The 23,849-nt window shown below is 42.6% G+C and overlaps 1 protein-coding gene across 8 annotated transcripts in view; it reads right to left on the bottom strand.

Moving 5' to 3' along the window:
- ints1 (integrator complex subunit 1) overlaps positions 1-23,849 on the bottom strand; it is a 94,358-nt gene that overhangs the window by 45,404 nt on the left and 25,105 nt on the right. For all 8 annotated transcript variants that reach the window (XM_033040833.1, XM_033040836.1, XM_033040835.1 and 5 more), the window contains exons 17-28: positions 22,949-23,040; positions 20,507-20,567; positions 18,558-18,755; positions 17,603-17,732; positions 15,019-15,198; positions 14,152-14,301; positions 12,331-12,516; positions 11,253-11,357; positions 9,639-9,806; positions 8,418-8,529; positions 3,905-4,063; positions 2,314-2,460 (exon numbers count right to left, since the gene is read on the bottom strand). In XM_033040833.1, the coding sequence (XP_032896724.1) occupies positions 2,314-2,460; positions 3,905-4,063; positions 8,418-8,529; positions 9,639-9,806; positions 11,253-11,357; positions 12,331-12,516; positions 14,152-14,301; positions 15,019-15,198; positions 17,603-17,732; positions 18,558-18,755; positions 20,507-20,567; positions 22,949-23,040 (1,688 nt within the window). The remainder of the gene's footprint in view (positions 1-2,313; positions 2,461-3,904; positions 4,064-8,417; positions 8,530-9,638; positions 9,807-11,252; positions 11,358-12,330; positions 12,517-14,151; positions 14,302-15,018; positions 15,199-17,602; positions 17,733-18,557; positions 18,756-20,506; positions 20,568-22,948; positions 23,041-23,849) is intronic.

The following is a 23,849-nucleotide window of genomic DNA, read 5'->3' as shown; positions in this document are numbered from 1 at the left end:
ATAGCATGTTAAATAATCGGGAATTAAAAAAATATAATTCATGTTTCAATATCATAAAGAACACCGCAATAAATTTGTAATTTTCCACTTCTGAATCATTCATCCTTCATTTTTAATTACCATCCATTATTTTGAATTAGAACATTGCAATCATCCACTCCCCTGTGTCGTCTGCTTATTACAACTATCCATTCAGTAACTCCATCTAATTTAATCACAATGACTATGCTAGGTACAGCAGATGGTCCAAGATGGATTACTGAGAGGCCCACGCAATCCCCTGCTAATTCTGGCCTGATACACGGAAAGTGGAATGAACAACAGCCAATTCACAACAAGCACCATTTGAAATACAGTCTCCTAACCTCAGCAAGTTGAGGGTCTATACACGTCTGCAGCCTCTGCAGCCTCTTAAAGCAAAGCAGTAGGGAGACTTAATAATGAATGCAGCCAGAATCACTTCTCCAAGTCTCTGGTCGGGTGAACCCTGGTGGATAAATGTCTCCGCTGTCATTGGGAGAGACAAGATCAGGCCTTGGCTCAGTGCACCGTGTTCTTACCCGAGCCAGAAGGTCATGGGTTCAATCCCACTCCCCAGATGAGCACATAATCCAGGCCAACACTGTGATGTAGTACTTCACTTCTAGGAAGTTGAGCCACTAGAACAAGGCCTCCTTTGCCCTCTGAGGAAGTCAACAATCTCATAACCACTATTTGAAAAGGAATGTTGTTCCAGCCAATGTTTATGCTTCACCCAACATCACATAAGCAAACTATCAAACTATCAATAACTCATGATTGTTTGTCATAGCTTGTCATGTGTAAACAGCTGTTGGTGCACTGGATGCAGACGCCGGAACCCCGAAATAAATTGCCGGGAATACACAGCAGTGTAAGCAACATTTTTGGCTCACCGCAACTGAAAACAAGTTATTTAGTTTAGTTTAGTACACTGCAGAAACAGGCCCTTCAGTCCACCGAGTCTGCCCCGACCAATCATCACCCGTATACTAGTTTTATCCTACACACTCGGGACAATTTACAGAAGCCAATTAACCCACAAACCTGCACATCTCTGGAACTGGGGTCACAGTTTAAGGATAAGGGGGAAATCTTTTAGGACCGAGATGAGGAAAACATTTTTCACACAGAGAGTGGTGAATCTCTGGAATTCTCTGCCACAGAAGGTAGTTGAGGCCAGTTCATTGGCTATATTTAAGAGAGAGTTAGATGTGGCCCTTGTGGCTAAAGGGATCAGGGGGTATGGAGAGAAGGCAGATACAGGATACTGAGTTGGATGATCAGCCATGATCATATTGAATGGCGGTGCAGGCTCGAAGGGCCGAATGGCCTACTCCTGTACCTATTTTCTATGTTTCTATGTTTCTATATGGGAGGAAACCGGAGCACCTGCAGAAAATCTGGTCAACCTTTGTGCGGTCTGTGAAATTAATGATAATACCTCCTACGTTTACATCCAAATCATTAATGCATATTACAATCACAGTCACAGGGGAATGTACAAATCCTGTACAGACAGTACCTGTACCAAGATCAAAGTCGAATCTCTGGCACTGTAAGGCAGCTACTCTACTATTGCGCCACTGTGCTGCCCCCATTGTTTTGTTTTTGTTAACTTTTTCTAATTATGGTGAAAGGACATCAACCTGAAACATTGACTTTTTTTAATCTCTCTCTCTGATGCTGCCTGGCGTGCTGAGTATTTCCAGCATTTTCAGAACTTTTTTGCTCTGGATTCCCTCAAACAGCCAGTGTTGGACAGACTTGGATTGTATTCTCTGGATTGCTGAAGGTTGCAGGAAGACGATGGAAGTAAATACTTCGGCATAGATAGAATAGACAGTCAGAAATGTTTTCCCGGGTTTGAAACATTAAATACTAAAGGGCATAAATTTAAGATAAGAGGGGCAAAGTTTAAAGGAGATTTGCGGGGCAAGTTTTTTTTAACATATAGGGTGGTGAGTGCCTGGAACACCGTGCCGGGAGTGGCAGTTGAAGGAGATATGATAGTGTCATTTTAGAGATTTGTGGATAGGCAAATGGATATGCAAGGGATGGAGGGATATGGATTATGTCAAGCAGGTAAGAGATGGTATTGGCATTATATTACGCACAGACATTATGGTTCCGAAGGACCTGTTCTTGTGCTGTACTGTTTTATTCGCCAAACATCTATGAAGTTTGCTCTCCTGTTGATGACATGTGCGGAACTTGCCCCCATCCATCTTGTACCACTGAGATATAGACCCAGATCAAAAGATTCTCACCCATTATTGTTACCAAAACACCTACTTTTGTCCATTATATTCTGTTCGAGTGTCTGTGGATCGTGGGACACCGCCTGATCCAGGTATTGCAGGAGTTTGCTCATACTTGAGACTGGGATTCCGAAGGACTGGACAAACAGGATCAGCTGCTGCGGCTCCAAATCTTGGAGAGCTGTTGGAGAGAAAAGCTAAATTAGAACATAGCTGCCTTGCACGCCGTTCAGAGCTCAGTGCAAACTCTTCCCACTTCAGTTCCTGATCCTGCGAGGCAACAACAGAAAATAACTTAACTGGATCACATTTCTCCTGTTCTAGCTCGTCTTTCCTTGCCCCATAACAGCAGATTACAATTCCCTCTTCTTGCCATCTCCCTCTGACATAATCCAATGTTTTAAAAACATGAGCTTAACATACCTAACAATTACTGCTCGATTTATCTGCAATTTTCACTGGTTCATTCCACCATTGGTGAAGTCAAGCAACAGAGACAAACCCACCTCCAGTACCATAATTAAAAAATAAACACCTGGTAGGGATTACAAGATTGCAATTTAATTCACAAAGTACAGATGACACCATAAACCCTGACAGTGAACCTCAAGTGGTTTATTAGAACTGTCAACTTAACGCCAAGGCTTGAAATCACTCCAGGACATCTAATTATATAAGTAATCAACTTCTGAACGTAGCTTTATTCAGCTTTTATTGAGCATCCGTTTCTGTCAGTGAGCTCCATGTTGCTCACTTGCTGTGACTCAGATTAACCACCGAGACAGAACATAACAGAAATGCACCACTTTCTAAACCTTTATCTACAAGTAAACCAGCACATTGTTCAAAGCCAATATTCTGAAAGTATATTGACAGTAAACCTGTCACGGTTCTCTGGTGGTTTCATGGAAAGACCACAAAGACCAAGATGACCTCAAATGAAACCCATCGGTTTCCCAACCTCCCGGTCCCCATCATCTGACTGGGAGGTCTTATTCTATAATGTCTATAGGCTATAGGTCAGAAAACCTTGCTTTTCACATTTCTAAACAAGGAAAGAAAATCAGCAAAAGATACAAAGCGCTGGAGTAACTCAACGGGTCAGGTAGCATGTCTGGAAGGAAAGAGAAAAGAGTGGCAAGTAATCGGTGGGTGCAGGTAGGGGGGGGAGATAGCAGTTGAACAATCTCTGAAAGAATGTAACCTTTTGTAGAAAAAGGTACAAAAAAATCTCAATAATCTCATATTGTTATGCCCATCATAACAGACACAAGTTTTGATATCTTGTCTTGTAGTGTTCAGTGGGGTCAACTGTATCACAGCCACACTCATCACCTTCATGCATCTATCATGCTCTAAATCAGCTTGGTCCCATCCTCTTTAAAAATCTTTTGTGACCACATTGTTTCATGTCACTGTAGCCACTTTCATTACACCTAATATCAAGGAGACTCTTCTTTAGCCTGGATGAATTTGGAGCCAAAATTTTAAAAGGTGACTCACCGGAATCAAAGCAGTATCAAGTGAAAACAGTCTGAACTCGTTAAACATGAAAGATTATTTTACCTAGTAAAATATACAGAATGGTGTCAACTTGGATCTCATAAAGAAGTGTATTTACTCACCTGCATCCACCAATCTAGATACTTCTGAGCGAATCATGCGGAGTTTCAGCCAGTCAGGGAGAAGCAGTGCTTCTTCTGAAGTGTCGACTAGGAATGCCGTTGGGAGAGGCTTCTTGTCCGGAAACCACACATCGAGAAGGTGGTAGAAATCACTGTCTCCTGAAAACACACAATTCAAAAACAATTACATACCAGCAACATTTGTAAGATTTTCGAGAGAGATTTCTGGAAAAAGATATCAAGAAAACACTTACATGAGCTGAAGTATCATGTTATTGGCATGAAAATTCAATGTTACTTCAATTCAGAGTTTGAGATCAAGCAGCATCACTCTACAGACATTAACAGCAGAACTCTCTCTTTCTACATATGTTGGACAGATGAATTTATTCTTAGGACATAGCAAGACCACAACTTATAACCCCATGTTATTTGTCTTTGAGATGGTGGACCACCTCTGTAAACTGCTTAAGTTCACGTGACAAAACAACAGTGTTGTTTGGGAGATCGGGAATATGGACTGATCAATAATGATCGGTCAATGATAAAATGCAAAGGCAAGATGATGTAGGACTTAGGAAGAAAACTTGCAGGTAATGTTCTCATGTGGCCATCATCCTTCTCCATCTCAGCAGTACAGTTTCAGAGTTAGAGGATACTAACAAAGTAGTATTGACAAATTGGTGCAGTACACCTTGTAAATGATACAAATTGCAGTCACTATGCACAAATAATGGAGGAAGTAAAAGTTTTAACCTGATGGGTGTTGTCTCAATAATACAAAAATAATACAAAAATACATAAGAGATTGGTATGCAAATTTGGAGCACACGGTATTGGGGGTTCAGTATTGATGTGGATAGAGAACTGGCTGGCAAACAGGAAGCAAAGAGTAGGAGTAAACGGGTCCTTTTCACAATGGCAGGCAGTGACTAGTGGGGTACGGCGAGGCTCAATGCTGGGACCCCAGCTATTTACAATATATATTAATTGGTTTGGACGAGGGAATTGAAGGCAACATCTCCAAGTTTGCAGATGACACTAAGCTGGGGGGCAGTGTTAGCTGTGAGGAGGATGCTATGAGGCTACAAGGTGACTTGGATAGGCTGGGTGAGTGGGCAAATGTATGGCAGATGCCGTATAATGTGGATAAATGTGAGGTTATCCACTTTGGTGGCAAAAACAGGAAAGCAGACTATTATCTAAATGGTGGCCGATTAGGAAAAGGGGAGATGCAACGAGACCTGGGTGTCATGGTACACCAGTCATTGAAAGTAGGCATGTAGGTGCAGCAGGCAGTGAAGAAAGCGAATGGTATGTTAGCTTTCATAGCAAAAGGATTTGAGTATAGGAGCAGGGAGGTTCTACTGCAGTTGTACAGGGTCTTGGTGAGACCACACCTGGAGTATTGCGTACAGTTTTGGTCTCCAAATCTGAGGAAGGACATTATTGCCATAGAGGGAGTGCAGAGAAGGTTCACCAGATTGATTCCTGGGATGTCAGGACTTTCATATGAAGAAAGACTGGATAGACTCGGCTTATACTCGCTAGAATTTAGGAGATTGAGGGGGGATCTTATAGAAACTTACAAAATTCTTAAGGGGTTGGACAGGCTAGATGCAGGAAGATTGTTCCCGATGTTGGGGAAGTCCAGGACAAGGGGTCACAGCTTAAGGATAAGGGGGAAATCCTTTAAAACCGAGATGAGAAAAACATTGTTCACACAGAGAGTGGTGAATCTCTGGAACTCTCTGCCACAGAGGGTAGTTGAGGCCAGTTTATTGGCTATATTTAAGAGGAAGCTAGATGTGGCACTTGTGGCTAAAGGGATCAGGGGGTATGGAGAGAAGGCAGGTACGGGATACTGAGTTGGATGATCAGCCATGATCATATTGAATGGCGGTGCAGGCTCGAAGGGCCAAATGGCCTACTCCTGCACCTATTTTCTATGTATCTATGTATCTAAACACTCAACCCCAGAGGGCATAGAAGATGGCACAGGCAATGTAATGGAAATGCTCCTGCACTAAACCACATTCTTGTGGTGCAATGCTACAAGTGGCCTTCTCTCTCAGCCATGAATAAATAGCCTTGTCATACAGACACTTTAGTGCAGCACCACACTCTTTAATATGTGATCAACCCACATAGCCTTCAAGTTATCATGGTGAGGTGTTTGGGAAAATAGTACATTCTATTATTCATAACCAATCTCAAAAGCACCTCAAGTTAGCTACACTAGGACCAAAGTATACTTTCCAAAACTCTCCAACAACTTCAGAACAGGATTCTCATTGCATTGCCCACACTTTTCATTTTCGTATTATCCAAGAGATGTTGCTAATTATATCAAACTTGAGCAACTTTCCACAATTCTCGCAGCTTCAGAACGAATGGGGACTGACGTCCTGAAATGCATTTGTGACAAGAGAGGAGGAACTAGCTCAGGTTGAATATTAAGCCAGTGGTGAGAGGTGAACAAGATGAAAACCAAGTTCAGCAAGTAGTTCCTGCAAATAAATGAATGTTAACTAAATATGTTGGAAAAGGAATAGAATCCAAGTTATTCCCTTGATACAATAATAAACCCACTTTTTAAGATACATATATATTGCATTGGGGAAAAACATTCTGAGAATTATTGTTTTTTTTCAAAAATTCAAAGAAATAAACAACCAAGACACAGACGTTAAAATTTTGAACTGTAGTCTTAACAATGTTAACAATCAGCCAAGTTGTTTCGAACATCATAACAAACTGCAATTAGATAGAAACTGATAGCCTCCATCATAATGTGGTGTATTAGAAAGGTGGTATATGGGATAGATTTGGAACAGATCAGGGAGCTCAAAGCTGGGCATACATTAACACTGTGGACCATCAGATGTTCACCCTCACAATCTATGCTCAGGGTCCAGCACGAACCATCACTCTACCATCAGATAGAGCTAAGTGATTTCACAATCAATGAATCAGATTAAGTCCTATCACATCTAGTCTTGAATTCGTGGTGGACAATTAAACAGCTAAAGGATGCAGAAACTTCAAGAACATAACATCCTCAAAGATGACAGGGGCGAATTGTCAGTGCTAAAGAATAGCACAAATTGAGATGTTTGCGACAGGTGGACGATCTATCTCTCTTCACCTGAGATTCTTGCCTCCACTAGAGCCAGCCTCCAGCCAATTTATTTCCACTCCATTTGATATCATGAAATACCTGGTCCAGAAAAGGCAATGGGAGCCAAAACCCCCCTACTATAGTGCTGAAGGCCTGCACTCCAGAACCGATCACTGCTCCAGTACAGTTACAGCCTGGCATCAAGCCACAATGTGGAACATTACTCAGCTAAATCATGTTCACAAAATCAGGAAAAATCTAACTTACCTAGCTACTATCAGTTTACTCAATCATCAGCAGAATGACAGAAGCTGTCATAGACAAGGTTGGCAAAAAGCATTACTCATCAATAACCTACTCCCAGGACCACTCACCTTCAAACCACATCACAGCCAGGCACAAAGAGCTAAATTCCAGAGGTGAGAATGACATCAAAGCAGAATTTGAAATGGGGTAGCATCAACATGGGGAAATGGGGTAGTATCAGGGAGTATGGAGAGAAGGCAGGTACAGGATACTGAGTTGAATGATCAGCCATGATCATATTGAATGGCGTGCAGACTCGAAGGGCCGAATGGCCTACTCCTGCACCTATTTTCTATGTTTCTATGCAACTGTGGTAAGACTGCAACCAATGGGCATCAATGGAAAATCACAGCAGTGACTGGGACAGAGAAAGATGATTGTGATTATAGGGTATCAGCCTTAGAACTTTGCAGGAATCCCTCAGGGCAGTATTTCAGACCTGACCATCTTCAGCTGCTTCATTAATGACCTCCCTGCCACCACAAGGTAATTGGAGGACCTTGGTGTACATATCCAAGCAGGCAACAGTGCAGGCAGATAATGTGATTAGGAAGACCTATGGGAAAATATTATAATAGCAAGAAGGTTCTGATAAAACTATACAAATCATCATAGGCTGCAACTGGAGCACGGGGTGCAGTTCTGAACGCCACATTATAAGAAAGATATGATGGTGCTGGAGATGGTGAAAAGGAGATTCACTAGAATGTGGCCTGGGACATTCATTTTTCAGTTAAGAGAGACTGGATGTGCTGTGTTTGTTTTCCTTTCAGTGAAGGCTGGGGGAGGGGGGGGGTCATGTGTACATTAGGGGTGCAAAACTATGAGGGGCATGGAAATGGACATTATTTTTTTTTCCTTTTAGCAGAAATGTTTATTACAGTTTTAAGACTAGGCATTGAGTGCTTAAGTAACAGAGTAAATTCCCTACGATATCGGTCAGACCACTCATTGCAGCATACACCTGCAATGTTAATTATTTTAGTATCAACCTACCCACCTGCACCATCCCAACTTACACACACAGGGATTTTTCTTTAAAGCACAACCGTTTAAATCTCCTGCGTCCTACTCCCACGTTTATACCTTGAGGCGGACCCAACGTCAGAAGAATGACCATGGCGTGAACTACCAGAATATGCATGGTAGCTGTCTCCCCAGTGGTCCAACGCAGGAAGACCTGGTCCTGGGACTCAGACTGTGCATTAGAAAAAAAAAAAAAATAGTTAGTTCTCCCTGCAGCATTCACATTCTTAGAATAAAGTTCTATGTTAGAATCCTAAGCATTGATCTTAGCAGTAACTTTCTAAACAGAATTAGGAAAACATTGAAGAGTTGTTGGGAAGGGAGAACAGAACAAATTGCTTAGCCTTTGAAAAAAAAACACATGAGCAGTCGACAAGATAGCTTTCTTCTGTGCAAAAAGATTGAATGAGAATTTTTAGATATGGTACAACCTCACAACTGACTGACCCATTTAATCTTTCTCATAGGACATTCAATTTATAGAAAGGCACATACAAATATGAGGGCTTCTGCGCCTCTTTGAAATAAATGAAGAACATAGGAACCAGGAGCAGGCCACTCCACCCCTTGAGCCTGCTCCACCATTCAACAACATTACGACTGATGTTCTGCAACACCACCTTCATGCTCTATCTCTCCCACTGTCAATGCCTGGATTAAATCTTCACAGTGCCACAGCTAGAAGAGCTGCTTCCTCACAGCTCCAGCAACATGGGTTCAATCCTGACCTTTAATGTTACCCATGTAGACTTTTCACTTTCCCCCTCACATCTCAAACATGTGCAAGTGGGTTAACTGGCCACTGTACATTGCTACTCGTGCATAGGTGGATGGTGGAACGTGGGGAAATTAATGGGAAAGTGGAAATAATAAAATGGGAATGGTGCAGGATTACTGTAAATGGGTGTTTATGGTCAGCATGGATTTGATGGGCTGAAAGGCCTATTTCCATGCTGTGCAATTATAATTTTAAACATCTCTACTTTAAAGAAAACAATTACACCTTTGGTTTTAGATTTCCTTCAATCATACGAATCTCCTATTTTCTCACAAACTCTGATTGAGATTCTTCACTTGGATAATGGACTATGAAGAGAATGGAGATGTGGCATGATCCCCAGCAGACACCAGGACACCCAATTGGCAACACACATCATCGAGTAGTTCATGAATCGAGTGACAGAGTTGTCGGTAACGTGCTCCACCAGCTCCATGTGGTCAGCACCACCGCGGGAGATTGAGCCTGTGTAACCAGCCAGTGTACTGAGGGGACCCACTCACCCAGCTGTACACCTCCTCGTCCTCCTTCGTCTTCCGCATCCGCTTCACGTATCGGGAGAAGATGGCGATGAGCGCCACCAACACTGACTCGCACTCCGATCTGTAGGAGTGTTTGGCGAAGAGGTGAGTCATGATGGTGGACCTCTCGACAATCAAGCGAGCAACGTCCTGAGTGATCAAAATGACGGGTCACAAAAAATATACATCATTACAACAAGGGAAAGTATGGTGTTTCGTTACCCACCTTTCCCATTAGCAGCACTTCTACTGTTTCGGTTAAATTTGCATATAAAAGGAGGTCGATGAGACAAGGTGCTCAAAGGACATGAACACAATGGAACATGCAGTGCAGCAAAACTCTCTTAACCTAGTAGAGCTTTCAGGCTAAAGATAAACACAAAATGCTGGAGTAACTCAGCGGGAAAGGCAGCATCTCTGGAGAGAAGGAATGGGTGACGTTTTAGATCGAGACCTTCTTCAGATTGAAGAATCAGTCTGAAAAAGGGTCTCAATCCGAAACCCATTCCTTCTCTCCAGAGAAGCTGTCTGTCCCGCTGAGTTACTCCAGCATTTAGTGTCTATCTTCGATTTAAACCAGCATCTGCAGTTCATTCTTATACAGAGCTTTCAGACTATATTGTATGTTAATCATATTAGTACCCCAACACAATTCAAATTCAATTCTTCAAAGTTGTTACACTTTAACATAATTTTTTTCCAGTTAAACACAATGCACGTAGAAGTAGCAAGAAAAATAGGACACTGGTTAGTTTAAAGGGAACCCTGTATGTTTAATCAGAGAACAGGACATTGGTGAACAGAACCTCGGTGTGCTTAAAGAAGTGCAGGAAATGAAGGCCCAGTGACATTAAAGGGAAATAGAGCATGGTGTGTTTAAGGAGAGCATGAGAAACCGATCCCAGATAAGTCTAAAGGAACGCAGAAAGAAGGATCATTCTGTTTTTAAAGAAAGCAACAGAACCAGAGCTCTGGTAAGTTTAAAGGAAGCATGGTAAATGAGCCCCCGCTGAGTTTAACAGGAGCACGAGAAACAGGCCGCAAATAACGAGATGCCAAACAACTGGGATTTATGAATATTCAGGTAGTGTATAATCGGTGTTTAGCTGTAGGTCGTTCAGAGAGGAAATAGGTCTGCTTGTCTCACAACCCACAAAAACATAAGAGAAAGAAGCTGGCAGCCATTCGGCCCTTCGAGCCTGTTCTGCTATTTTGTCATGCCAGACTTTACTTCTCGATCCCCAGCAATCCAAAAGCCTAACTCAGTCTTGAACGTGCTTAATGACACAATTTCCACAACACTCCAGGATACTGAATTTCAAAGATTCAGAACTCTCAGTAGAATTTCTCATTCATCTCAGTTTTAAGCAGTCAACTTCCAACCCCTGGTTCCAGTTTACTCATTTATGCCTCTTGGATGTTAACCATTCCACTATCCACAGTCATATTACACCCTCAGCCTAATGCGCCGTCAAAACCTATTATGTGGCATCTTATTAAATATACTGCTGGGTGAATCAGCAGCCCATGCTCTGACACTATTCAATTATTTTCTTCTTGCTTCCACACCATTCAAACCCGTCACATTATTCTTACCAAGGCAAGGTCGTTGTGCTGAACCTGCTCCTCTACTGGTGCGTGCTGTGACAAATAAATAACATAGGCACTGATGGTCTGGGGATCGGTCTCCACATGAATTGCCTGCAAATCAAAATTAATAAGTAAATTGTTTAAAAATGAAACAACTCAAATAAACGGCAACATTTTCATGTCAGCATTTTATCTCTTGTATGTTCCTAGTCTTTTCTCCCTCTTTTGGCTATGTACCACACTATTCCCCAATCTGGTTAAATCCTCAATAGTTTAACACACCAGACCCAGTAACAGATCAGCACAGGGTTCACTCCTGAGAAGGTGAACAAAAACTGGAATCCAGCGCCACCAAGTGGTGAAAAGTCCTGCTCTTGGAGGAAATGCTGCCACAGCCCACGCAGCAAGTGCAAGGGTGCAAAGACTGCTGTGCACTTACTGTGATCATTCATTTAGATAATTCAAGACCCCTCCAGAAACTTGAGTACATTACCTAAGCTGACAAGTCAGTACAATATAATGAGACTACCTCGCTGTTGAACTTTGCATTTTCACAATAATAAACGAAAGTCCCATCTTACTCACAAATATGATCCCTGAGCATCATTTTGGTGAAGAGATAATGGATCTGCAGTGCCCTGTGGAATATTTATCCCACAGCCAGCATAATTAAAAGTACAGATTATCGGGCGTTAACCATATTGCTGCTTGTGGAAACTTGCTCTTGGTAATTGGTGCTATCTTTCTGACATTACAATAGTGATTAAGCTTCAGTGTATTTGAATGACGGGATACTATTCTGTAAAGGCATGATAAAAATCCACAAATGTTGTTGAATTTATAATTTATTGCATGAGTATATGAAGGCATTAAACCCTCCACCCATAAATGCATTTTATTTCAACCACATTATAGAATACTCAAGCTACTCCAGTTTGCTTTCCCCCTTTTTCACCTGACCTGTGTTCTTTTACTATATTTTTTCTTCAATAATGCAGTGGGCCAAGGCCTCTGCCAATGCTGTATGGCTCCATATAAAACGTTAACACCCAGCCACTCCATCCATATTGTTTGTAAAGCTCACCTGCTGCAGTGCCAAGGAAGTCATCTTACAGACACTGCTGAAGAGGGGCAGATTGGGAAGATCTCGCAGCAGCCACTGATATCTATGGAGTGGTTCACCATCACTTGAGTCCTCTTCCATCATCTGTTCTCGCTCCTCCATGTCCCGCAGACTGCTCTCAGAGTCCGTCAGCACCAGGCACAAGCCCTGCAGCAAAGGATAAAGTTTAATGTTCATGCCACGTTAGATCCCCAGCATATGAGGGGTCTTTTGAACGTGGCATCAAATCAAAACCATAAAAATGTTTATTTACTTCACAATATCAAAGCAGAAGGGCACCTATTTTACAACACTCCCTCTGCACCCCTCCTCATCTGACATTGTAAAACTCATGAATCACCAGCTATTGTAAGTCGGAGACAAATGGAGTGGAGGAGGCACATGTGACACAAAAAACAGTATTGTGCCAAATTTAGCAATGCAGCCAAATAATCCACTGATTTGTCCTATCTGGACTCATGTTCACACACAGAGAATGGAAAGTAGCAGTTCCAGGTAATAATTCCAGGTAAAATCGCAGATCTCACCTGCACTACATTTTGGTGTTACCCCAAAATGTGAATTGCCACCCTCCAAAACTGTTGCTTTCAACATCCTAGGTGTCATCATTCACAAGAGCTTGGAAAAATACCAGCTATAAAAACACTGCAGTTACTACATGAGCTGGACAAAGACTGAGTAACTTCCAGTGAGTGACTCTGCTCCGAACAACCCAAAGCCATTCCGTAAGACACAAGCCAGAAAGGTGGTGAATATTCTCCACAAGCCCGATTGAGTGCAATTAGCTCAGCAACATTCAGGTAAAAAAAGCTTCGCAACTGGCATCCAATCGAGTACCACACATCTTGGCTTACAACATTGATAAGATGCACAGCAGAAACTCCCAAAACCATGACTACTACTGCCTAGAAGGACGTGGGGAAAAGGTATGTGGGGAAAAGGTGTGTGGGGAAAAGCACCATCTTCCAGATCACACACCATCCTGACTTGAAACATGCTGTTCCATTAAAGTTACTCAGTCAACATCCTTTGTCTCCCACAACACAACTCAAGAAAATAGTAGGAAGAGAGCAGTTATACAGCACGGTACCGGGCCCTTCAGCCTCACTTGTCTATGCTGACCAAGTCGCCTACTTGAGTCCCACTTGCTTGCATTTGTCCCATATCACTCTAAACCTTTCTTATCCATGTATCTATCCCAGTGTTGTTTAAATGTTGTAATTACACCCACCTCCAACATTTCCTCTGGCCGCTCATTCGACATACCCACCACCTTCTCGGTGGAAGTGGTAGAGGCAAGCAGCTCTCAGGTCCCTTTTTGATCTTTTCCCTCTGTATCACCATTCAATAAGATCATGGCACATCTATGCTGGCCTTAACTCCTGTTCCATGCCAGTTCCCCATATCAACAATGCATTGATGTTTCAAATATCTATCAATCTCCACCTTAAATATATTGAATAATCCAGCCTCCACCTCCATCAGGGGCACAGAATTTCAGAGATTCACAGTCCTCTGAGAGAAGAAATGCTGATACACCTCAGTTTTAAATGACTCTTATCTGGTAACAATGCCCCTTATCTTGTAACTATGTCCTCTAGTTTGTGACTCTTCCACTGGTGAAATCTAATGTCACAGTGAGAGTACAGGAATTACAGTGGTTAATGAGAGTACTTCACCACAGACAGCTTAAAGGTAACAAGGCAATGATGCCCATGAACATCAAAATAAAACCATACCCATCTACAGGACGTTTAAAAGATGCACATCACTCCAACACACCTTCATGGCCAGAACACGGGAGGCCACCTGTGGAGAGCTCAGGCGCCTCAAGAAGTAATCCAGCACTTCGCAGGTGGTCTGTTCATCAGCTTTGCTACCCAACAGGAGGTCCTGCAGACGCCCCAGCAGCTGCCGCTGCTTCTGTTGTCTCTGTAATCATGAGTAAATTAGCAAGTTAAAATTAGGAAGCAAACTGGCCTAACCATGCCACCCATCTGGGTTCAACTACCACTCCAGATTGTGAGTGCAAACCCGGGCTCCCAGTATTTGTATCGGAGATGCCAACTTTTGATTCAAATGTTAGACTGATGCTGTCTCAGCAAACATATAAGATCTCACAGCTCTGTTTCAAGACCAAGTGAGTTCTGTCCACGTGTGGCTAAATGGCATCACCAAAACAGGATATCCATTTTTCTCACAATCATATTTTGACTGGACATCGACATTCTTCCGTGCTGCTGAAGTGTTTGGCGACATCCCAAAGAAATCAATCTTCACTCCACAGTGGCCTAGTGTGGACCATCCACAGAATGCACTGCAGTGGCCTGCCCAGCTACTCCAGAAGCATCTCCCAAGTCAGTGACACTTACTATCATGTAGGATGAGGACTTCAGGACCTCAGACCCCTGTTCCTCATCATCTTTAGAAATTCATCACCGCTGCTTCACTGACCCCAAGTCTATATTCTCCACCATCAGTTGAAAACCATTTTGGAAATGCCAACTCTAGAAGTACGGCAGCAGTTCAAGAAGTTGTCTCACCACCCAAATAAAAACAATAAAAATACCATATGCTGAGTAAACAAGGCTTTTTCAGCGATTTGCAACCATTCATCATATCTGTGCACTTGATGAGATACAGTCTTACCTGCCGCTTCTTGGCCCGCTGCTCTTTGCTCTCTCCCTCGTCTTCCTCCTCTGTGGTGGCCACCTCGTCAGCTGCATCGTGAAGCAGGAACTCGCACAAGCACTGGACGGGCAGCACATCCAAGGACCCTTCACTCGACTGTACCAGATCTGCTAACCAGGGCATGGATTGAGACGAGGCCTGGAGGAAAGGACAATTTATCAGTCGCTTTAGATTTCAAACATATCTTTTGATTAATATAACATTTCCTGGATGGCTGGAGGATCAGTAACGAAAGAACATAGATTTAAGATAACAGATAAAAAAGCCCAGGAACTGATAAAACTTCTTTCATGCACCAAATTGATAATCAGGAATGTGCTGCCTGAAAAAAAACAGTGGAGATAGATCATTTCAAAAGGAAACCAGATAGTTATATTTAAAAGAAAAATATCTAGAGCTATGAAAGAAAAGCATGGGAGAGAGGAACTAATTAGAAAGTTCCTTCAAAAAGAAGCACAGTGATCCAAGAATTTGATTCCTTGGTACAAATCCAAACAGCAAGAACAACAAAAGACACAGTTTAGGTGCAATGTGCCTGGGGCAAAGGGGTCTTCGACCTCTCAGAATCACCTACTTTAATCAAGTCAAGTCAAGTTTATTCGTCACATACACATACGAGATGTGCAGTGAAATGACAGTGGCAATGCTCGCGGACTTTGTGCAAAAAGACAAACAACCAAACAACCAAACAAACTATAAACACAATCATAAACACACACATATTCTTTTACATATTAAATATTGGAAGGAAAAACGTTCAGTAAAGTTAGTCCCTGGTGAGATGGGAGTTTACAGTCCGAATGGCCTCTGGGAAGAAACTCCTTCTCAACCTCACCGTTCTCACTGCATGGCAACGGAGGCGTTTGCCTGACCGTAGCAGCTGGAACAGTCCGTTGCATGGGTGGAAGGGGTCTCCCATGATTTTATTTGCTCTGGAGTTGCACCTCCTGTTGTATAGTTCCTGCAGGGGGTCGAGTGAAGTTCCCATAGTGCGTTCGGCCGAATGCTTCAAGCAATGCTTCAAACAGTGCAACTTCTTTTGGCCACCTCAGACACAGCTCCCTCAGAGGGGTACAGAATCATGCGCAAAGCACAAGCTCAGCGAAAGGCAAGTTTTTCCTCATACTATCTCCAACATGATCAGAGCCTTATATATTTGGGGTTAATGTCCTAAGTTCTCAGTCTAAACTAAGAAATGAAAGCCAACATAAAACCCCTCAATGAATGTCTTACTGCCACATATTGCCAATACAATAAATTCTGACACACTGTACCAGAGAGCAATGAAATAAATTTGCCACCTATAGTTCAACATTGCCACACTTAGTACTAAGTGAGACATTATAGCACTCTGTGGAGGTCGTCGGGGCAGGTGTTTACAATAGGGCACAGCAGATGCTTTGGCTCAGAGGGTAGCAGTCTCACTTCTGACTCAGAAGGTCACGACTTCAATCTGTACTCCAAATAATTGAGCACATAATCAAGGCTGACACTTCAGTACAATTGATGTCATAGGAAGGAAAGGCGCTGTCTGAGGAGCTGTCTTTTGCATGAGATATTAAACTGAGCGTGAAAAGTAGATGATCCCCGTTCAGTGGTTTGTAAAGGAGCAGGATAGTTGTTTCCAATTATCTGACCAGCATTTATATTTCGACCCCGATAATTAAAGCATACAATTTCACTGCTGCCTGTGAAATCTTGCTGCAATTTCCTTCATTACAACATTGACTCTGCTTCAAAAATACTGCAATGGCCGTGAAGCACCTGTGGATTACCAGATTTGTAGGTAAATGCCATTAACCCATTGCCAAGTCCTTTGTCTGAATATACCCCATTATATTTGTGCTTGTCCCAGCTCCATTTCAGAATTACCCATTCACTTTTCTGGACCTTTCCTGGATTACTTATTACAAAGGTTGCAGTAGTCTCTGTATATTTATGGAAGCTGTGTATATGGAACGAGCTGCCTGAGAATGTGGTTGAGGCAGGTGCAATAACAACATTTAAAATATATTTTGACAAAAGTTTAAAGGGATTACGGACCATACATGGGCAAAAGGGATTAGATTAGATGGGCATCCTGGCTGTCATGGATGCATTGGGCCGAAAGGCCTGTTTCCATGCTGTATTACTCTATGTGGTTATGTACATTAGAACCTAAAAATACAGCAGCAGACCAGGCCACTCTGAACCTCGGGTTTATTTTGTGCCTTCAACCTTTGATTTTTCAAAAATTCATCTACCTTCTTGTCAAATGTCCCTGATGATCCAGCCTCTATAACCCTGCGGAGTAGTGAATTCTAGAGCGTTACCACCCTCTGCGGGAAGTTCCTGTGCACTTCATTTATAAGTGACTCCTTCCAAATCTTGTAACTATGTCACCTTCGGTTGAGATTCTTCCATCTGTGGCAACACTTGAAAAGTAATTATTTGGCTGTGATGCACTTTATTAAGTGCTAAGGATGTGAAGAGTGTTACTTACAGGCAGGTTCTATCCATTTGTAAATGATTGCTACCTCCAGACAAAACTGAGCTCACTCACCTGCCTCTGAATGATGTTCAGCAGGAAGTCAGGGTGACGACTGCGGCACAGCAGGTGGCCCAAGCGAAGAGACTGATTCAAGCTCTTTAGCTGCTCGAGAACTTGTGAAGGTGGCCGGCGAGGGGGGCCCCTGGAGAGGAGGAGATCTCAGTCAGTAAATCAGATACCAAATAAAATGTAGTCAACAGAAAGGGGGTAAAAAAATTAATCCTTAGTCACTAACACCAAGCATCTGACATTGGTTGTACGTACCTCGACACATTCAAACCCTAATGTTAAGGAGTATACAAAAACATGGAGCCCACATTTGTCGCTTCAACCATCATTGCCACGATCATTGAAGCTCCATGGAATAAGTGTAGACCAACTGCAGCAACTTGCACAAAATTCAACATCTCCAAACCACCCGACCATTACAATCCAGGCCAAGGCTTGTAGATACTGTTTGTGGGAACTTCACCGGCTTTAAGTTCCCTTATAAGTTGCATGCCATCTTGACTTGCAAATATGCTCTTTTGTTATTTTCTCTGAATTTAAACACTGTAACTCCCCAAATAGCAGCACTGGAGCATTACTTCTGCAGATTGCAATTGTTCAGATGGCTCATGACTGCCTCCTGACAGACAATTCCAGATGAGCAACAAATTCTATATCCAATGGAAGTGTTAGAAAAATGTAATAAATGCATTGGCGTAACTGTCATTAACAGTCTTATATTAGAGGGTGATGAAGTAAAATAATGATCAGGACATTGAGTGGCTTGACAATCCATCAAATAAATAGATGGAGCTCTCATGCACTCTCAAGTGCATCACATTTGCTGGTGTTGCTATTTGTGAGATGAGGAGTAAGTACCAGAAGAGAATGAGAAGCAGTGATACAAGGTCATTGACCAGGATACACTCTCATATTCATGGGAGGACATCAATGTTGGCGCCCCTCCCCACACACTCACTGAGGGTCGAGGCTGGTCAGCTGTGATAGCAGCAGGCTGTTGCTTTCGGTGATGGTCTGCTTTGTCGATGCAGCAGCTAGATGGCTTTCGAAAGCCAAAATCTCCTGCTTTTCTCTCTGTGACATCTGCAGCTCCCGAGTGATCATTTCATTTCTGGTTTCCTCATCGGTCACAGTGCACTGAGGGTAGGAGAAGTTGCTGAAAGTAGAAAAGCAAAAGTATTATACAGTCATGAACACAATCAGGTGTTTTCAGATTTTCATATTCTTGGTCCCCTTCGTAATTCTGCCATGTCTCATGAAGAAATGTAGCAAGGTGTCACCGACATTAATTGATAAATAAGAAAAACTGCAGATGCTAGAAAACTGAACAGGACTTACAGAATAAATGATAGAGCCTTGGAGATTATTGTAGACCAAAGAGATCTTAGTGTACAAATGCATGGTTCCCTGAAAGTAGCATGTCAGGTGGATAGCATGGTGAGGAGGGAAGAGTTATCGAGTAAAAATGTTGGGAAATCATGATGCAGCTGAACAGGTCATTAGTGAGACTGCATTTGGAGTAATGTGTGCGGTTTTGGTCGATCAGCTATAGGTTCAATGTCATTAGGTTGGAAAGGGTGCAGAAGCGATTCACTTGGTTGTTACCTGGACTTGCTTGCTTGAGTTATAGGGAGCGGCTGAATATGGTTTTTTTTCTATGAAGCGTAGGGGGTTGGGGTGTGACCTTATTGAGGTGTAGAGACCATGAAGAACATGAATAATGTGAAAACTCAGTCTTTTACCCAGGGTAGAGGATTCTAAAACTAAACGGGATATGGTTAAGGCGAGGGATTAAAGAGGGACGTCAAGGGCAACTGTTTCATACAGAGGAAGGTCCATATCCGGAATGAGCTATAAAAGGAGGCTATAGAAGTGAATAGTTACGACTTTCACATTTGGACAGATATATGGATAGGAAGTGTTTTAGAGTGTTATTGGGCAAATGCAAGAAAATGGCACTCGCCAACTTGGTTGGCATGAACATGGTGGGCCAAAGTGCCCGTTTCCATGCTGGATAGCTCTATGGCTCGATGAAATGCTGGAGATACTCAGCATGTCAGGCAGCATCTGAGGACAGAGAAGCAGTTAACATTTCAGGTTGATCACATGTCATCAGAGCCTTTTGATGCAAGGTCATTGGCTTGAGATATTAACTCTCCTTCCCTCTCTGCAAATGCTGCCCGATCTGATAACTACCTCCAACCTTTGCAGTTTTGATGTTAGAGATATGCAGAGTAGATTAGGCACCAGTTGCTCACCTGTGCAGATTACACAACTATGTGAGAAGCACTGTACAGAAGCTGTCTACTGAAACCAAATGGTTATTTCAGTATTTATGTTGGACGTCAGCTTCCTCTCATCCCTTTTCAGGAGCTAGGAACAGGCAAATATGCAGTTGGCCAATTAATATCAACAAAGAACTTCAGCTATGTACCTTTTCTTTCAACAGGAGGATAAATATTATGTCACATGTAAACCCTTTGCACACATGCATCCGTGTACATGATTCTGATCAGAGGAACAACGTTTTGATGGTCTTCATGAGTAGAAGCGTTACTTTGGAGGTAGAAAAAGCATTTTAAAATATGGGGTGGTTGGTTTGTTGTAGGAGGAGAAACTGTATTGAGTTTAGAAGGATGAGAGCAGATCTTGTCAAAACACTCATGGGGCTAAATGTAGCATTGACGTTTCCACTGAATGTGCTGTCTGTAACCAGGGGACACAATAACACAATAAGAATGAGTAATTCAGATCTGAGATACAAAATTATTTCACCCAGAGCGTAGGAAATTCTAAAGATTCACTACTTGGATTTCCTCACACACAACAACAACACTTCTCCAGGGAAAGAAGTGCCCAGATCAAATCTCCTGTAAGAAATGTTTATTCCATGGTAAAATAACTCACTTTGTCATCACCATTTCCATCAACATCTTCAGAGTAGGGTAACCTTCCCATGCAGCCAGTCCTGCAGACAAACACATTTCATCAGCATTCTCTACATCAAAATAAAACTATTCAGATTTTTTTTAAAAATCACACACCATCGGAAAAGCAGCCAACACAATCAAGGACCATTTACTCCCCAGTCATTCCCTCTTTTCCCCCTTTCCCAATAGGCAGAAGATATAAAAGCTTGAAAGTACATACCACCAGATTCTGGAACAGCTTCTTCCCCGCTGTTATCAGGATAGTTTCATAGGCTAAGGATGTAATCCTGATCTCCCAACCTACCGCATTACGGCCTGCACTGCCTGTTACCATAATGTGTGGACCTGATATCCTGAGAGCGATGCCGTCTGGAGCTGTGTTCCTGGTAGGGCCACCCATGGCGTAAGGTCGAGGGGGAGGTCTCTGACAAAGAGTAACCAAGACCTCAACGGTGGAACAGGCGAAAGACGATGGCTGACCTTAGTGGAGCATCGCAACGGCTGGGAAGGCGGATGAAGGCTGCAGCATTAAAGGGTCTCCGGTCATCTTGGACTCCATGCCACTGGATCCTGACCCAGATCTGTCAAGGACCGTGGGGTGGTTGTCTGTGCACCAGTCTCCCCACGTTAAATAAAGTCACGCACAGGCGTCCACCATATAGGGAATAGAACCCTGGAGACACCCATGGTTAGCCACAACCGAAGGAGGCCTAAAATTAACACTACATTCTGAACTCGGGTATTTTATCTTTGCACTACCTATTGGACTAGTGTAATGGCTTGATTATACTTGCGTATGGTTTGATTTGACTGGATAGCACACAAATTTTTCACCGTATGTCAGTACACGTGACAATAACAAATCAATACTAAACCAATATCAATTGCTTGTGCCAGTTCTGTTAGCATGTCAAAACCTCGGAACTGGATTGGAATTGGAATTGGAAATATGGACTCACCAATTTCTGAGAAGTGGGGGGTGGGGAACCTCTCAGCTGCTGATGCTTTTGCCAGGGGCAAGGATGCCGTTTACATGATGCAGGTAAGTTTGCAGACAAGGGATCACAAGCAGAGTCTCTCACTTTTGTTAAAACCTTGTGAGAGCCTTGCTTAAGCAACTGAGATGATTTTAGAACAACACTAGACCAAGTGGGACCCGTTGCGACTCGTTCCCCAAACGCAATATTGCACCACTCACCCGTTCCCCCAACGCTACCCGTTTCCACCATTCACCTATTCCCCTCATATCCACCCCTCCTCCACTCCCTCCCTCACCTCTTCCTCCCTCTCCTTTCACCTACCCTCAGTCACTCCCTACCCTCAGTCACTTGCTCCCTCCATAACCCCTCTCCCCTCCCTACCTCTCTCACTCCTCACCTATCGCACACCCCCACTAAACACAATGTTTAAATAACACTTCTCCTCCTCCCCTCCCCTAAAACAATGTAACTAATCTCTCATTGCCCTGGGTGGAACACTGTTGATAGGCAGTTTATGTAAATTAGATCCCATTGTGACGTCATACCTGTAACTGCCACTGCAAGTTCAAGTGATTCTTTCTCAAACTAGATTTTCTAAAGTTAAAAATGTGAATAACTTGTAAAATATAACATAAATCTGAACAAAACTTGATAAAAACACACCACTAGACAACTGTAAGTAAAGTGGTCGAAAGATTGTAGCGCTATCGTGTAACGTTTTGGCGTAGTTCTGGGAGCACGCACGCACACAGAATCATAAACAAGATGAGAGCTTTTGTTATAGATATCAGTCCCTCTTTCATGAGCCTGTCTAAGTTGGCACTAATATTTGGGGTGTACACTTCCAATCGACAGCTGCTTATTACTCTCTTCATCATTCCCTTTATCACTCCCACAGGTATGCAATTGCGCAACCTGAGAACTCATCCAGATGGCGACTTTGTGTATCATTCAAGACAAGGAATGTCTTGAATCTGGCTATTTGACTCTAGATGGTGCCAGAGACAAGCTGGATTCCACCCTCAGCTAATGTTTGCACGCAAAGTGCATTACATACCACCGATCACTAATTTTGACAGTCGTAACTGCAACTTCTCTCCCCAAGCTCCAAGGCAAATCGTCTCTCCTCCAGTTGCTGCACCTCAAGAGCTTCTAACACACTTGGAGTATGTTAGGACATGACTTGGAGAACTTCCAAGTCAAACTTGGAAATTTCTGCGCTGTGTCCAAAAACTAAGGTGAAAACATTCTGCTTTTTCATGCAACAGGGACAGTTTGCAAAGGTGAATACAATGAATATTAACAAATCTAACTAACATTAATATAAAGGTTTTTGTAATTTGCTTCATTTACAGTTACTGTACCACATGGGACTTATAAAGATTTTGTGAAAATGTACTTTGTGAAAATCAATATTTGCAGGTCACTTAGAAACTCACCAATATTTTGCGGATTGAAGGCATTTACAACTAACACTAACAGCCAAGCCTTCCAGTATAAAGAGGAGATGGCCAGGGCGGGAGGCTGGTACCTGAATGATGAAGAAAATATCCGTTCAAATCAAACATCATGGAGGACATCACATGTTGTCACAAACAAAACTGGCATAGTTCAGTGATGACACTGTATATGGACTTCACTGAAGGTTACAAGAGGAATGGCTCAAATCATTTTTTTGGTGAGAACATTCAAAGATTCAGACAGCATTTGGGAAAGCAATGAACATTGTATCTATATCAATGATATATGATTACAATGAAATAATGTGCTATTTAACATATGAAATAAAATGCTGTGTACAAAATATATAAATGCATAATCAACCTACAAATCACATATATAGACACAAAATGCTGGAGTAACTCAGTGGGTCAGGCAGCATCTCTGGAGAAAAGTAATAGGTGACGTTTCAGGTCGAAACTCTTCTTCAAACTGATGTCACCCATTTCTTCCATCCAGAGATGCTGCCTGACCCGTTGAGTTACTCCAGCATTTTGTGTCTATCTTTGGTGTAAATCAGCATCTGCAATTCCATCCTATACAAATTATATATTTTATGTTATTCTGGAGTTATGCAGATTGATTGCAGGCGAGCTCACATTCCCCAGCCATGTCTCTGGAGGTACCCAAATTCCCTCACCAAGGATGAGTTGCAAGAGGTGGTTAGGGGCAAAATACATAATCGGCAATCACCACAAATACAGATGTCACCACACTAACAGTTTCCATGCATGAGCTTGTACCCAGCAATACCCTATTGAACTGCGGAGTCTACATATGCACTTTTTCAGTGACAATCAATGAATTAATTGCCAAAAACAGGCAGGCACTTCTCCATGC

The sequence above is a fragment of the Amblyraja radiata genome, chromosome 22 (assembly GCF_010909765.2).
Source record: "Amblyraja radiata isolate CabotCenter1 chromosome 22, sAmbRad1.1.pri, whole genome shotgun sequence".
Lineage (NCBI taxonomy): Eukaryota > Metazoa > Chordata > Chondrichthyes > Rajiformes > Rajidae > Amblyraja > Amblyraja radiata.
The sequence above is the reverse complement of the archived record's forward strand: the minus strand, read 5'-3'. Positions and strand labels throughout refer to the sequence as shown.